Source organism: Trichosurus vulpecula, chromosome X (genome assembly GCF_011100635.1).
Source record: "Trichosurus vulpecula isolate mTriVul1 chromosome X, mTriVul1.pri, whole genome shotgun sequence".
NCBI lineage: Eukaryota > Metazoa > Chordata > Mammalia > Diprotodontia > Phalangeridae > Trichosurus > Trichosurus vulpecula.
Genome location: NC_050582.1, coordinates 222671 through 238763, shown reverse-complemented (window position 1 = coordinate 238763; position 16093 = coordinate 222671). Strand labels below are relative to the sequence as shown.

At 59.2% G+C, this 16093-nt stretch overlaps 1 protein-coding gene across 2 annotated transcripts; it reads right to left on the bottom strand.

Annotated features, from left to right (window-relative positions):
- Positions 1-2051: 2051 nt before the first annotated feature.
- On the bottom strand, positions 2052-15997 carry KDM5C (lysine demethylase 5C). 2 transcript variants are annotated; one of them, XM_036740107.1, is made up of 25 exons: positions 15786-15997; positions 14071-14148; positions 12635-12757; positions 12350-12520; positions 11832-11966; positions 11546-11669; positions 11285-11466; positions 10810-10968; positions 10579-10698; positions 10282-10440; positions 9615-9796; positions 9355-9517; positions 8742-8861; positions 8420-8614; positions 6858-7039; positions 6354-6478; positions 5999-6279; positions 5505-5863; positions 5090-5228; positions 4730-4909; positions 4504-4644; positions 3733-4332; positions 3551-3611; positions 3265-3464; positions 2052-3180 (listed from the first exon to the last, which is right to left on the bottom strand). In XM_036740107.1, the coding sequence occupies exons 1-25, from the start codon at positions 15933-15935 to the stop codon at positions 2833-2835; spliced, it is 4677 nt and encodes a 1558-aa protein (XP_036596002.1). In that variant the 5' UTR covers positions 15936-15997; the 3' UTR covers positions 2052-2832. The 2 variants fall into 2 exon arrangements, with proteins under 2 accessions (XP_036596002.1, XP_036596003.1); XM_036740108.1 differs by having other exon boundaries at positions 2055-3180; positions 11832-11963; positions 15786-15981.
- Positions 15998-16093: the final 96 nt, after the last annotated feature.

Genomic DNA, 16093 nt, shown 5'->3' with positions numbered 1-16093 from the left:
GCACAGCACAGCACCTGGCCAGCCAGCTAAGGCACCTCTCTGTCCCCATCCCCATCTACCCTGACTCCTGAGGTTCCCCCCCCATTTCATCATCACAAGTCTGGTGCCTAGAAGAGCAGAGTATTCCACTAATGAGAGTAGAGAAAGGTGGAGCCTTGAGCCCTTCTTGGCCAGGACAGCCTCCTCCCCATCCCCTCCAAAAGCAGGAGTGCCTTAGGGCTAGCCTAAGCCAGAGATTCCTAAGGACATCACCCTTCCCCACCCCAATTAAAGCCCTGTCTCTCCCAACCCCCACCTTACTGATGACATAGGCCTGGGGTCCATCATCTCCACCCCTCTTTCAAGGTCAGGCCTGGAACCCTCCTCCACCAGAAATCCACTGATGCCTCTAGGCTTAACCTCCTGTGTCCTCACTTGCCCCTGCAGTGCCCACTTAGCCCAACTCCCACAGGCTTGAGCTGTCTCTAGGCCATGGATGCCATTCACACTATTTTGAATTGGCCCTTCAACCAGAAGATGGAACACACTCATCCAGATGCTGAGGTCCCAGATGACCTGCCCATCCCCCAGTCTTACACAGTCTAGTCCATTCTCCCTCCAGAGCACCTTTCAATGTCAGTGCAGGCCCTGACCCTCCAACCACAGAAGGTTCTTTAGAATCCTTGAGTTCTCCCTTGTTCCCCTTGACCTCCCTCAGTTGCCTCTGTTCCTCCTCCCAGACCCTAGCAGATTCACTGACCAACTCCAGACAGGTACTCCTCAAGCATACAGGTGGAGGTACCCAACTGGGATGCCTGGCACTACCAGAGGTCCAAGATGGATTACAGGCAGCAGAAAGGCACCTTCCCTAACATCGTCTGCCCTTTGTCTCTTGGTGCTCCCTTTTTCCTTATGACCCTTTGGGCCTGGTTCTTGGCAAGCTGGATGCTATCGGCAATCATGGTCAAGGGCAGGAAGGGCTTGGGGGAGAGCTGAACTTGGCTGTGCTCCCTAGCAGCCCCACATCCTGGCCCCATTTCCAGCTGAAAGGGTCCTATGGCTCCAGCTATTCAATTGGAGATGGAGGCTCCCACAGGTGTCAACGGGCATGCTCCCAGGTGGCCCTTGGATACATGGGCAATAGACTTTGGGGTTCCAAGTAGGAGCTTCCTGGGAAAGGAGATCCTTAAGGCAGGGTCCAGCCCTTGGGGGAAGGGGATGGTCTGGGCACCACCCAAGTTTATGGAGCAGACCGGGTATAGGTGAGGACTGGGCTGGAAAAGTCCTTGCCTTGGAATGGTGGGCATGACCCTTGGACCTCATGGGCTTCTTCACCAGCTTGTACATATGAGCAAACCATATGAATCCAGAGTCCCTTGGGGTCTACGTGGAGGCCAGCAGCTTCTCCATTCCCAACTCCCAGTCCTGACCAGATTCTGGGCCTTCAGCTCACCTCCACCAGCCACCCTGGCCCTGGGTTTGCCCATGACCGTCAGGAAGCCTAAGATTGGGAAGGGCAGGGGCAGCTAGGTGGCGCAGTCAGTAGAGCACCGGCCCTGGAGTCAGGAGGACCTGAGTTCAAATCCGGCCTCAGACAATTGACACATGTACTAGCTGTGTGACCTTGGGCAAGTCACTTAACCCCAACTGCCCTGCCAAAAAGCAAAAAAAAAAAAAAAAAAAAAAAAAAAAAAAGATTGGGAAGGGCACTGAGCTCCCAGGAGAGAACTTCGCTGTCCTGGAAACTCAGGGGTGGAGCAGCAGGCAGGCCTTATTCCCTATCCTACCCCCACACCACCAGCTGTGGCCAACTTCTTGGGGAGAGGGATCTTTGTGTACACCTCCAGGTCTTGGCCCTGGGGGGGCGGGTAGGGGAATGTTCCTGGAGCTTCTTAGTGCCCCTCTACTTGGGAATGGATGAGGCTGGAGGCCAAGGGTCCTTCCTTCTTTCCCTTCTGGCTCATTCATCCAGTACAATGACACCTGGGCCTGCCCCCTCCCCTCCTGGGGCTCTTTTCCTGCCCAGCCCCACCCCCAAGGGCCAGAGAAGGAAAGGCCAGGGTAGAGGCGGCTTTCCAAAAACCACTGCTAACAGTTTTATTTCTAACAAGAGGAAAATAATAAAATAAAATTAAAAGAGGCAACTTCGGGAACGACGTGTTTCCTGTTGGTTTGTTTTGCGGGGGAGGGGCAGTTCCTTCGTTTCTTCCTCCCAACAAATGCATGAGGTGGCAGCGGCCAGAGCCGCCATCCCTTGTCCCCTTACAACATAATCCCAGGGCATGGGGGAGGGGAAGGGGGGGGTGGGGTGTCAGAGGGCAGGCTGCCAAGGCCTGTGGGAGCAGCACCAGAGAAGCTTTCTTTCAAACCTCCCAAGTTTAATTAATTAAAAAGAAAACCATGAGGGGTTGCTCACCAAGGGCTAGTTTCCCTCTCCTCCTCGCCTCTGGGTGGGGAGGGAGCAGAGGGTTAGTGGAAGCCTAGCCCAGAGGAGAAGGGGCTAAGGGCCCCAGGCCCAGAGCCAGCCAAGCTGGCCTCTGTCCTTCCCCACTCCTGGAATGGTGCTGGCTGGGGCCAGAGGAAGACAGGAAGAGGCAGACCACAGGCCTGCCCATCCAAGGGAATGAATGCTGGTAGGAGGCCGGCCCCCTGGGGTAGGGGAGCAGGAGAGGAGGGCCCAAGACTCCTAAGGGCCAGCCCTGCCCCCCATCCCCATCCCCAGGCTGGCAGGAGCGCCCAGGCAGGCCACAACCCCAAGTTCTCTCTCCCTCTCCCAGGGTGGGGGGGGGGGGGGGAGAGGACCAGTAGGGGGTGCAGGGACACGGGACTGTGCACATGTCCAGCTCCGAATTGTCACAACTGCTGCTGTTCAGAGGGACAGGGGGAGGTGGGCAAGGGGCAGGCAGAGGGCCCACCCCCCTGGCTCCCAGGCCTCCCCTCCAGCCTGTTCTGGCTCATGCCGCCACCAGGGGGAAGGTCCTCATCCCTGGCTCTGATCCCCTCAGCCTCCCCTTCTTCCTCCTCTTCCTCCTCCAGCATCTCCTCTGCCTCGGTGGTCACTGGGCCCCGGGCTCTCTTTGGCTCCAGCTCCTCCCTAGTCACATCCGTGCACTCGCCCCCAGCGCGCTCCCCCTTCCGCCGCCGCCGCTTCTCCGGAGCACGGCTTCGCCCTCGAGTGCCCTGCCTCTCTGCCTTCTCCAGCTGAGAACGTGACAAGCATTGGGGGTAGGTTGGTAGCCTCAGGCAGCCCAGCTTCCCCAAGCTCCCCAGCCCTCTGAGCCTCACCTCGATCAGCGTGCGGAGCCGGCTCAGGTCTGGGGGGCGGCCAGCCTGCAACAGCTGCCAGATGCTGTGGTTCTCATCCAAAGTTACCTCAAGCAGATCCCCCTCCATCATCAGCTCCTCCAGGGGGCCTCGGGCTGCCTCAGGAAGCTCGAGCACAGGGCCTTCCAGACGGGGCAGCAGGGATGTCAGCAGCTCCAGGTCTGCAGAGATGAGCATGGCAAAAGCTTGGCTCCCCTGAGCCCTGACCTCCAACCCCCTTTTGCCACCTAACCCCAGAGACCCCCACCTGAGCCGCCAGGGCTGGTCTTCTCAGGGTTCTTCACGCCATCTCCATTCTCCAAAGCCACCTGAGGTCAACACAGAGTGAAGGGAAAAAGGTGGGGAGAGGAAAGTGAGCAAGCCAAGGCCTGCCCACTGCCCCCCAACCCCCACCAACCTCCCCCATGGGCACCCTGAACAGGGCCTTACCTGAAGTTCATTGCTGCTGCCGCCACTGCCTCTGCTCTCCCTGAGTGGGGCCGGGGCCAGGCTGCCAGGCTGGGGGCAAGGGGCAGCTGGGGGTTGGTGCAGTCGCTGCCGGAGTTCGGCTAGACGACTCAACAGCGCCGACACATCCCTGGATGCCAGGGCCCTGCGGGCCCTACCCTGCCAGCCAATGGCCCTCTCAGTCAGGCACTGCAGGGCCTCCCCCTCAGGCAGTCGAACAGGCAGCTTCTGCAGGGCCACCAGGAGGGCCAAGATGGTTTCTAGGCGAGGTCGGCGGGAGCGCATGCAGAGTGGGCAGAGGAATTTAGTGTCCCACTCCCACCAGGCCAGGGGCTGGAGCCCACTGAGGCGTGGGGCTGACACACAGCAGCCATGGAACCAGTCCCTGCACAGGTCACACTGCAGGGCCCCCTCGCCCACTGGTGCCTGCCCACACACACAGGATAGGGACTCGGGTGAGGGCACAGCTGAGGGAAGCCCGGTGAGTTTGAGAGCTGATGGGCAGGGCTTGGCTGCATTGGCACGACGCAGATGTAAGATGCCCTCTTTCTCTTTCTGCTCACCTTCCTTGAAGGCCAGGATCTAGGCCCCAGAGAAAAAGACAGATGGCACTTCAGGAGGCTGAGCCACCCCTTCTGTCCTTCCCGCCCCACTCCCGTCTCCTGGCACCACAGGGAATCACCAAGAGGAAAAGCCGGAGGGTTGGCACAGGTGCCCTGCACCACTCTGCCCCAACCTTGCTCCCCTCCTCACCACAGAGCCTGGGTCTCTGAGGTCCTGGGCAGACAACCCCAAAAGCTCAGTATCTGATCTGTAGAGGCCTGGCTCCTTCTCTCTCTTCCATCGATCCCTCTTCATGCTCTCTGAGCCGGCATCTGCACATGGACACAACACCTGGGCAGGGGATGAGGGCAGGAACAAAAGTGAGGCCGACAGCCAGGGCAGCAGACTGGGAGGAAGAGAATGGGGCCTGCCTCACCTCGAGCAGAGTGTAGCAGGAGTTCTTCTTGAGGAAGGTCTTGGAAGCTTTCTCTCGCCAAGAGTGGGCCATCAGCACCTGCAACTCCAGCTGCCTCAGTTCCTCAAGGCCCACAGGCAAGTCCCGGCCCACAGCCACCAGGCCCTCCAAGTCATCCAGACACGGGTAATGATCACCGTTCTGAAGAGCAGGAAGACAAGAGCTGCCCACTCTCAGAACCCCAAGGCTCACCACCACAGGGTCAAAGTGGAGCTGGCCAGCTTCCTGCCTTCTACCCTCTGCCTCATCTCCCTAAATAATGGGACAGCTAAAGAACAGGCCGGAAATGGTGAAGGGGGTGGGAGACACACATAGCCTCACCTGGATCTCATCCACATCTGCGATCCAGGCCCGCGCCTTGCCAAGGGCCTCCTTCAGGGCCAGGATGTTGGGCAGATGCACTGGGAGGTTTTCAGCCTCTCGGATGATGGCCTCGAGGGTGGCAGGAGGGTGTTTTTGCCTGGCATGGAAAGAAGGTGAGTTGTGGAGGTGCCTCCCTCTCAAGAGAAGGCCTGGGAAGCCAGAAAGTGGGAGAGGCCTGCAGCCCAGAACAAATGGGGACTCTGGAAAGGGTAGGGAACTCCAGGAGGTGGGTGAGGCAGCATTGGGCTTCCAGAACAACAGGCCCCCTCCTGCCAGGGCTCAGCAGTGCTGAGCGGCACAAAGGATATGGTCTGAAAAAGCCAGAGGGAAATCTGGGGAAGGCTGGGGGGGGGGGGGGGGGGCGTGGAAGCACCTGGCCTCGAGACAGAGATGGGCCTTCTCCTCCCAACGCTCAGCAATGGCGAGCAGCTCCTGCAGTTCGGCCCGGGCTTTGTCCACGGCAGGGCTGGGTGCCACATCGGCCCCCGATGCCAGCAGCCCCCGCATGACCGCCAAGGTGCCCCGATGGGCTGGGGGGGCCAGGGCCCTCTTCACTTCATCTAGCCAATGGGCCTGCTGCACCTGCAGCTTCAGCTGTTCAGCCTCAGGCACCTCCACAACCAGGCGATGAGCCTGTTCCAGCAGGCCCGAGAGGTGGCCCAGGCTGGCTGGCAGGGAGGCCAGAGCTGTCTGAGCCTGGGCCTGGAAAGCCTCCACCTGCTCCAGGATGTCCTGTGTTTGGGGGGGTAAAGGAGACGGAGAAGGGGAGAGGGAGAAGGGAAGAGCTCATTCCCCAGCCTGGCCTCCCCTCCCCGAAGGTGCCTTCAGGCCCAGCCCAAGGCCCACCCAGGAGGGTACCCCCCTCACCTTGACCTCTCCAATCTGGTGCATGGCACAAGGTAGGCTGCTCATCTCCTCAATGAACTCACGGAGCTCTTCCAGGGTCAGCTGGGGGGGGACCACCCTGGGGACCTGGCATTCCCCACTGGGCTCCACACCCCCTGGCTCCTGGCTGCTGACCAGCCTCAGGGCCCGAGAGACGCAGGCCTCAGCCTGGTGCAGGCAGTCCTTCAGCCGCTGCAGGAGCTCACTGTGGGGGAAGCGGCGCTCCCGGGCCTCAGACTCCAGAGCCCTGAGCTCCTCCAGACCTGGGGAAAGCACCAATCCATGAACTTCTGGCTCTCCACAGGAGCCCCCCAGCCCCCAGCTGCCCTTCACTTACTGCGCTTCCGCCCATCCTCCAGCTCCAGGGCTGTGCGCACTTGACTAGCCCAGGTATCAAAGGACTCAGCCCGCACTTTCAGTTTGTGCAACATGGCAGGTAACTCATCCAGTGTGTATCGATATCTGAGGGAATAGTGTGGCCAGAGTTGGCATCCTGTCTTTCCCCACATGGCCCACCTAGGTTCTCTGTCTTCCATCCTGGCCTTCCCCAGAGCCCCTTTAAGACTCAGCAAGCACCGCACCGCCGCCCCCCCCTTCTGCCTCAGGCCTTTTGCCAACCTTCCCCTCACCCCGACCCTACCCCACTGCTCTGCAGGCACATATAACAGCCCTTGAAGGTGTGTCAAGGCCTCTCCACACAGCTTCCTTGGATCCTCACAAAGACCCTGTGAGGTCAGTTATAGTTGAGGAAACTGAGGCCATCAGAGGGGGAAGGCCCTCCCAGCTGCCTCCACACCCAGTGCTCTGTCCACTGTCTCCCTGGGCCCAGGAGCCCCCTCACCTCAGATACTGCTTGCTGGTGGGGCACTTGCAGAGGTCATCGATGTGGGAGAGGCAGACAAGGCCATCAGGACAGTCATAACAGGCCAATGCGGACAGGAAGCACGTTGTCTTACACTTGGCACACTGGCGCTCGTCATCAGGGAGCAGCTCGAAGGCTTCCCGTTCTGCCTCTGTGATGCCCTGTGCACACGTGGGGGGGGGGGGGGGGGTCATAGGCAGCCCCAATGACAGGCAGAGAACATATATGGAGAACTTGAAAAAGTTGGGCCCCACAGCGGGCAGCCCAGCAAACCAAGAGTGTAAGTGGGGTGGGGAGCTGCTGAGGCCCACCCTGAAGCACACTCAATGTCACCACCTCCACCACCAAGGCCCACCGTACCACTGAGCAGGCCCAGTGAGGGCCAGCCACAGAACAGGTCTTCCCTCAGCCCTGGAGATACTTGGCCATGATGCCAAGGGGAAGCAAATCCCGGCAATTTGGACATCTGCATTATAAATGATGCAGAAGATGGAAGAAAGCTGATGGTGGGGCCCTCCAAGGCTGACAGAGCAGATGACAAAAAGGGAGAAAGAAGCCTATGGAGAAGTGTGGAGAAGCCCAAGCTCTCCCCCAATCAGTGCCAATGTGGGCAGAGCAGCTGGACAAGCCCTCCAGAGAACACCAGCACAAGGGGCCAGAGGCAAGCAAAGACAGGACTACTGCGGCTCCCACATCCTCGAGCCAGCCATCAAGGAAAGGGAGGGTCAGCTGCTGACCTCCGTCCTTCCCTTTGCGCCAGACTTCAGCTGGGAGATGAGGGGGCTTGACAGGAGGAGTGGGGAAGTCTGTCCCTTCAGCCCCTCCGTCAAACAAAAGACTTCTGCTAAACATTCCTAGTTCCTTCCAGTGAGTCCCTAGCTCTCAAGGGCAGATGACCCAAAGTGAACACAACAGCATTTCTGAGAGTCTGGCCCAGGCTGAGGAGGCCCCAGAGGCCCTTGTTTCCTGCTGCTGTTGGGCTGAAGCCTCCAGGTGTGAGGCTGGCCATTTCCACACACCACTCCCACCCTGAACTTCAGAAAGGGATCTTTGCAGCCCAAGGAATACAACCCTCCTTCTTTGTCTATTCATGTTCAGCTGGGATTTCAGGCCCCTTTCTTTGGAGATCCAACATCTGCACAAACCCTCAGAGCTTGGGGGTGCCATCTGTAAACCCAGCTGCAGGCCCAAGATCTCCCTCTCTCTGGTCAGCCAACACGGACTCTTGCAAACTTCCGAAGTACACAGTGAGGTTGGTGTTTGTCACCAAAGCCAGATGCCCACCTCCCCCACCTCCCAAATTCCACAAACTTAAGGCCCTTACGGTCCTTCTCCTCTTCCTCCTTTCCCTACTGACAAGTGGGTCCCCCTTGCCAGCCCTAGGCCCCCCACTGGATGGCTCTGGGCCAGAACCTCCCTTGGAATCAGAGGGTGAGGGCTCCGCCAGCCTCTCCCGGGGTCACGCAGGCCTCTCCTGGGAATTCTCAAGGTTTTCTCCAAGATTCCCTGCTCAACCAAACCACCGTCTCCCTAGTCGTCACCTTCTCAAGCAGGGCCTTTCTTAGTCGGCGCTCCTCCTGTACCATGATGAACATTTCCTTGTGCACAGCCGCAGCCAAGTTCAAATCCAGCTTCTCCGGGCAGGCTGCCATCTTGCAAATGAGCTCTTCATGGGAGAAGACACAGTAACGCCGGAGCCGCCGATAGTGCTCGATACATTGACGCCCTGCAGGCAGCTGGAGACAGGGGAGGATGAGCCTAATCTGGGCCACCCCTTGACCCTGCCAGGCCCATTCTGCCCTCCCCCTTGACCCTGCCAGGCCCATTCCGCCCTCCCCCAAGCAGACCCAGGACCCAGCTTACCCAGTCAGCAGTGCAGAAGTTGACAGCCTCAGCAAAGTTGTAGCCCTGATTGAAGCCACTGTGGTAGGCTCGAGGAAAGGTGATGACGAATTCTCCCGCACACTGGTTGGTGCGGACAACCTAAGAAAAAAAGGATAATAGGCTCGGGGACAGGGGAGTAACACTCAAGATTTTGGAAGCCAAGCCAAGCCCTAGCCTCACAGAACTGCCTTCCTGGTCCCCAGAGTGACCACAGAGGAATGGGGCGGGAGACATCCGGGTTGACAGACCCAGGCAGAAGGTGCCCTACAGAAGGCTGAAGTTTCCCTTGGGTTCCCTGGAGACCATCAAGGATGGGAATTTGCCAGGAAGGCTATTCCAAGAGCTCAACGGAGGAAGAAAGGGGAAGACTGCTCCTGGAAAGTGGCGTAGGCCAGCGGCTGGGCCCTGAAGTAAAGGGGTACCACCCTAGACCCCACAGAATAAAAGGGCAGAGAGAACAGGCCCAAGCTGACCGACTTTGGATGGAGCCCAGGCACAGGGGAGAGAAGGACTTTTGGGAAAATGGAAGTCACCCATCTGCTGTCCTGCCTAGCTTGCCTAGAAGAGACCTCCACAGAGCCAGGGCACTGACCGGCACACCGTGTGCCATGAGTGTGTTGGGATTCATGAGCGTGACCAGCTGATGAAGGAGGTCAGGCTGGCTGTCAAACAGCTCCGGCGTGAGCTTCTTCATCACTTCCTCCAGGTGCTCAGCTGCGAAGGACGGGACACCGTACCACGTCTTAGGCTCTCCCCTGCCCACAGGGTAGAAGGCGGTCAAGGGCAGGGCGCAGACACTCAGGGACGGCCTGGCCCTCCCTGAGCCACCCTGCTGGGCGCCTGCCTGCTCACCAGTGGAGGTAGTTAATGGAGTAGCTCCAGTGATCTTCAATGTGCCAGCAGAAGGCTGAGAAGACCATGCCCACATACAACCAGGGCACTTTCATGCCAGAGATGTCGGCATTGATGTGGCACAGGACCGACTGCTCCAGGACAGGCATGACATTCAGGTTCCAACCACTGGCCGCATATTCCTGGAGTACAGCAGATATGGGCTGAGTCCCCAGGGCCTTCCCAACTAGAGGTTCCAGGAGGCCATGACACAGCCAAGGCTTCACTGCGGGCCTGTTGGCTAGCCTCCTTTCCTCCCCAACCCTCCGAGCTCTAGGTGATCCAGCCTCACAGATGGTACAAGAATGGAAAACGTCACAAAGCCCTCAAATAGAAGGAATCCATGTGGATTCTCCATTTTTCCAGGGGATGAGTCAGAGGCTTTGAAATGAATTGGTTTGTGCTAGGGTACATGCATCTGCCAGGTAGGTGGCAAGAAGCCAGAATGTGCCCCTAGGGCCTTCCTGACTCTCATGGAGCAATCCCAGCCTGGCAACACCAACACCTGTAGCACCTGAGAGTGAATGCCCCCCGGCTGGGCCCAGGGAGGAAGTAACAGCCACCAAAGCCCAACTGGACCCAGCTCAACCTCCAGAGACAGCCCCTGATCTCAGGCCCTGGCCCTCACCTCCTCCTCAGGGGACAGGCGCCTTGTGCTGTCACTGATGGGAAAGCCACTGCCAAACTCCTTGGAGTGGATGTCAGCCCCATACTCCACGGTCACATCTTCCTCAATGCTGTTCACAAGACGCCAGAATTCCTTCTCTACTAACTCTGTGGGTACCATCTGGGAGCACAAAGTGTGGGGTGTGTGTGTTGGGGGGAGAGGGGAGCAGGGAACAGGACTCAGACCACCCAGCTAACTCTGGCCTTCAAGCCCTGTGTCCAGAATCTACCCAGAACCTGCCCAGCCCAAGGCACATACGTGCACAGGCATGTTGAAGTAGTCAGCCTTGAAGGAGTCGGCCATCTCGCCAAAGCTTTGCAACGTGTATTCCCGTGTGGCCTGCTCAAAGCCAAAGGCCTCTGGAGGGCGTTTACATTCCTGCAAAGCAAGCCACAGCCATGGGCTGCATGGCTTGGTGGCTAGGATGGCAGAGCCACTGGCAAAGGGCCCAGCCTTCCTACCTCCCACCACCTACATCAAGCACCTTACCGCCATGACACACTTAGGGCAGCGCCAGATGCCCTTGGGGATCTCTGGAAGGGGGGGCAGGAGGCAAAAGATGTGGTAATTGTCATCACAGCCATCACAGAGCAGGAGTTTGTCATCTTCGTCCCCTCGGGCACACATCCGGCACACATAGGACTCAATCTGACCACATGGAGGGAGAGCTCACCAGTGGGCCGGCCCTCCAAGGCCCACAATTCCCTCACTTGAAGGGTGCTTCTGGCAATCATGCCACACCAAGTGGGGTCATTCAGCCTCTGCCTGAGCCCCCATGGGACCAAAGCACTCACTACATGCCCCCTTGTACTTGGGGGCCCCTCTAATACTCTTTAGGCACACATCTGGGTTTGGACACCCCCAGCACCCAGGCCCCTGACCTGCCTAGCACAGTCCTCCTCCCTCCAAAGCCCCAACTCTTAGCCTGACCAAAGGGCAGGGGCAGGAGCAAAGTCTTCCTTACAAACTGGGCATTGCTGTGACTCCTCCTCAGCCGCATGGTCATCTTGGTGCAGGGCTCAGGGCTGTGGCTGAGCTCCTCTTTGCCATCCATGAAGGCTTTAGGGGAAGCTGGCTCCAGCTTTGGCTCTGTGCCCACCTCCTCTTTCACCACCACTGTAGGGGGGCACTCGGGGCCATCCTTATCTGGGGAGGACAGCGAGTCAGTAGGTCTTGACGGAAGCAGGCTTCCCACCCCCACCCTGGTGCCTGATGACTGCCTCACCCTTCTTTCGAAGACTCTTGTCCTTGGCCATGAGGCCCAGGCCCATCATCTTCGGGCCAGCCCCATAGATCTGCAGCTTCTTCAGCTCAGGGTTCTTCTCAATGTCCTCTTCAGTGGGTTCCGGCTGAGAGAGTGTGAGGAAGGGAAAGCAGAGGCAGACATGTTGTGTGGGAGGGGCAGGAAGGAGAGAAAGGAAGAAGGAAAAAGAGCAGGCAGACACCAAGATAATGTTCAAACTAGTAGCCCCAGTAGGCTGGAGCAGTGGGATGGTAGGGGTGGCACTCACATCAGGCTGCAGCCTCTTGGCCCGCCGTCCATAGCTGTTAAACTTGGAGGGCTGCACCGACTGCCGCAGGGGGATGCTGTGGGGCTTGTATTCTTTGTCCTTCTCTTCGCTATCAAACGGACGTGTGTTACACTGCTAGAGACCATTGCCGTGGCATCAGTAACTGCACCCAAAGCCTCCTCCAGAAAGTCCTGCCTGACTAAACCCCTCCTTCCCTTCCCCTCCATTCTCCCCTTGACTCAGTTCCCCCAATATACTCGGTGCAGAGCCCAGCCCAACTGGGCAGGCAGCCCCTGGGTGACACTGGAGTGGGTAGGCCAGGACTGGCAAGGACTCCTGGATGCCAAGCTTGCCAAACCAGTTCCAGGAGGTGATTTCCCCACCCAGTCTACCGTTTAAGAACAGAGCCTAGCTTTAGCCCAATGAGGTAAGAGGAGGCTGAGAGCTGGGCCAGGCCGGCATGTGCGCATGCATGTAGCGAGGAGTAGGGGGGTCAAGAGCATCTCCCTCTCCCTTACCACCAGATTGGCTCCAGACTGGTACATCTCATAGGGGTAGACAATACGCTCATAGTGAGAGCGCAGCAGGGAGCCAATGTTCTTGCCTGCTGGGTAGTTGAGGCGCTGGGCCACACGTGCCCATCGGCGGTCCTTGCTGATGGCCTCATAGCCTCCCTCCTCTACCACAATCTGGAAGGGAAAGGATGAAGGGAGAGAAGTCCCAGCTGGGCTGAATCCCTATGTGCCCATTTCCTCCCACCCTGTTGGGTTCATCCACAGGCCCAGGAAGGGAATGGGGCCTACTTTGCTGAGGCTGTAGAGGTCCAAGATGCGCCGCTCCACATTCGGGATCTTCAGGGAGGAACCCTGGATCTCCCAGAACTTGGCGATCTGGTCCAAGTAATTGAGCTTCACCCTGGTCTGGGCCTGGGGAAGTGGGGGAGAGTCACACATGCTACACCTGTCCTGACCGCCAGGAGGCCACCAAGTGTAACTCCCCCAGTGCCACGGCCTCCTCCTGGGCATCCCGACGGGAAGAATGGCAAGAAGGACAACGGTACATGGCTACAAGGTGCTCACTGTGCCCCAGACACCGTAACCCCTAACACCAATCCTGGGAAGCGGGTGCAGAAGAAGAAAATGAGGCAGACAGACCAGTCGCACAGCTCAGAGGTACCTCAGGCTGGATCTGAACTCAGGTCTTCCTGACTCTATTTACTGTGGTGCCACCTAGCTGCCACAAGAGCTCATCTGAGCCTCAGGAGAACTAAGGGAATAGACCCCAAAAGGGAGGAAGCTTTGTCTGTAGGCCTGAAAGTTGTTGCCTCATACCCAAGCCATGCAACACACACACACACCACGGGGACGGGGGGGATGACAGAGGGCTCTAGTCATCCCCTTTGCCCAGGCCCTACAGCTGCCAGCCTTAGCCAAGGAGCAAAACAGGAGCTTCTCCCCTCTGGCCTTAAGAGGCCAAGGAAGTAACTTTTTTCCCCAATGGTCAGAGGGGAAAACTCAAGACCAGCCAAGGCAGGGAAGGGTTCCTTGCCTATATGGCAACAGGGCTGTCCCTGTCCTTATGGTCCAGGCCAGGCCTACAGCCAGCTCCTGCTTTGTTTGTTTGGGGGGGGGGGGGGGCGCGGTGTTTGAGCCAAGCTGAGCATGGGCCCCTTCTCCCTTCCTGAGATGTCTTTGGCCCCAGCCAGAGAGGACAGGGGAGCACAAACACAGCTTAGGCACATCTGCCCACCCTCGGGCATGGGCATCTAGTGAGGTCCTAAGACCTGGGCTAGCCTCAGACTACTCCAAGGGTGACAACCTGCAAAGGCACCTAGCTTGCGTCTTGGTTTTTCCCACTTTCCAAAGCAGTCAGGGAGCCTGGACTTTGGGTTAAGGAGAACACTGATGCAGAAAGCTGCCTGTGGCTGGATCTCTGAGCCTCTGCTTCCTCCTCAGCCTGAGAGCATCCAGGGGGCTGTCAGAGGAGCTCTGCTCAACAGGGCTAAGCTGTGCCAAGTTCTCCTTGAACCCTCTGGACAATATGCAATCTAAAGAGCTGCCCCAGTGTCCTTGCCAGGACCTTTAGGAACAAGGGCTAAAAAGCCAGGAGCCCACCAAATTAGTCCAGGCCTCCTCCTCTCCCCAAGTAGGGAGGCCTGAGCTGGCATGGTCCACCAGGACATCTTGCTCCGTCTGGCCTTCTCTCTGTCTCCTCCCACCCCCAGCCCCCTCCCTTTTACCTCCAGTTCATTCAGCCTCTGGATCCGGGGGGTGAACCTAAAGTTGTCCACTTCCACAGCAAAGGGAGGCTGCCAGTCCTGCAGGAGGACAAAGCCCAGGTTTAGTTGGGCAGGGGCAGAGACAGCTATGGGGCAAAGCCAAGTCAGGCTTCACCCCATGCTGAAGAAGAAACCTAAGGTTGTATCTGAGGTCAGACTGTGGGGCACTGGGCGGTAAAAGGGCATGGGGGCAAGCCTCCAAGGGTGGGCCCAGGGAAGAGGAAATAAGAGGCCAGAAAGGGTCTTTGGGGAAAAAGGGCAGGAGGAGGGGGGCACTGAGCTACCTCTGCTGTGCCCTCCCCTCCCCTATCAGGCAAGAGGCCCCTTCCCTAAATTCCAACCCAAACAGAGACTCTGGAAGTGCCAGAGACTCTCTCTGACTCAGTGATAACTTCTCCTAAGCTACACAGAACGAAGGCTAGAGTGGAACCCAGCCCTTTCTGTTGCTAAGGCTGGCTCCTGCCTCTCTTACCACCACAGAGACACATCAGAGCACAGCTCAGAGGTGCTTCCCAAGTCACAGGGCCAGTGACCTTTGGCTCCCATCCTGTTCACTTTTACAGAGGAATGGAAGACCCAGTATGCCATTCCTCAAGGTCACAGGGTCACGGTTTTAGATCTGGAAACTTTGTGTGACAGCTGAGGAAACTCCTAGCTGGCCCCTGCAGCTCTGTCAAATGTGTGTGTGTGTGGGGGGAGGTACCCACACTCAGCAGCCACCACCTCTCAAGGCTTTTGGTCAGTGGACGAAGCAGGATGGGCAACAGGTGCCTTTTCTCTCCCCTCTAAGCCAAGCCCTGTTCTAGCACACCTGAGTCTGGACTGAAATCAACTAGGTCCACAATGCCCAGGACAACTGCTGGCAAGGAACCAAGGCCCCTGTGCTATTCCCCTTGCTGGCATCTCTAGAACTGCCAGAGAAGAAGAGCTTGGGACGGACAAGATGCAGGGACATTGGAGACAGGGGGGATGCTGAAGGCCCAGTGAGACGAAGGGATCCTGGGGACACCCGGGGTGTTGGGAAGAGGCCTCCCTGGGGCACTGCTCTTCCCCATCTGAGCTCAAGAATGGGCCCTGCCCCCAAAGAAGCATCAGCGATCAGTGCTGTCCAGGTGGCCAGGCTCCCAAGTGGTTAGTGCAAAAAGCTGGGCTCGGCCAGCACTCCCAAAAGCGCCAACCACGACTGCAGCTGAAGGGAGGCCCGCCCGGGGCCCCTGCAGGTGGAGCCCTCCCCCAACCCACGGCCTTTCCCGGCACGGCTTCGAGTCCCGCCCTGTCTCCTTCGGGACCCACGAAAGAGCTCGAGAAGGACGAGGACAGGGAAGGGCGCTGCCTCAACCTCCCTTCCGGAACTCGGACTCTGGAACACTCCCCCCCTCCCCAAGCCGGTTCCAGGGGCGCACGCGCACACGCCGGCCCCGGGGGCGGGAGGGGGGGGCAGGGCGGGGCGCGCGCGCCCCGGCCCTGCCCGAGGGGCGCCGCTCGTGCACGCGCCCCCACCCCCACCCCCCCCCCGGCGCCTGGACTCGGGCCGGGGCCCGGTCTAAGCCCCAGTCAAGGCCCAACGCGCGCGCGCGCCGGCCCAGCCCAGACGGCTTCCCTCCCTCCCTCAGGCACGGTCCAGGCCCGCCGACCCTTCCGCGGTCGGGCCGGGCTGGGCCCGCCTCCCCGCTCACCGGCGGCGGCCGGATCTTGCAGATGCCCGACTTCTCGGCGATGGGCCGGATCTTGGCGATGTAGCCCAGTGGGTCCCGGAACTCGGCCCAGCTCGGCTCGAAGACGGGGCACTCGGGCGGGGGCACGAAGTCCTCGGGCCCGGCCTCCATGGCGAACGCGGGGGAGGACGCGGACGCCGACGCCGCCGCCGCCACCGCCACCAATGCGGGCGCGGACCAGGACGAGGCCTGGCGTGCTCGCGTGCGTACGTGCGTGCGTGCGCGCTACCCAGAGCGCCCCCGGGCCGCCGCCGCCGCCGCCGCCGCCG

Bases quoted from the DNA above. Each gene is read 5' to 3' on its own strand.
- KDM5C (XM_036740107.1), bottom strand. From the start codon at position 15,935: ATGGAGGCCGGGCCCGAGGACTTCGTGCCCCCGCCCGAGTGCCCCGTC. The intron at 9,518-9,614 runs GTGAGCAGGCAG...CCCTGTGGGCAG, and splicing joins TCCATTAACTACCTCCACTG to GGGAGAGCCTAAGACGTGGT. The intron at 6,479-6,857 runs GTGAGGGGGCTC...CTATTCCCTCAG, and splicing joins ACCAGCAAGCAGTATCTGAG to ATATCGATACACACTGGATG.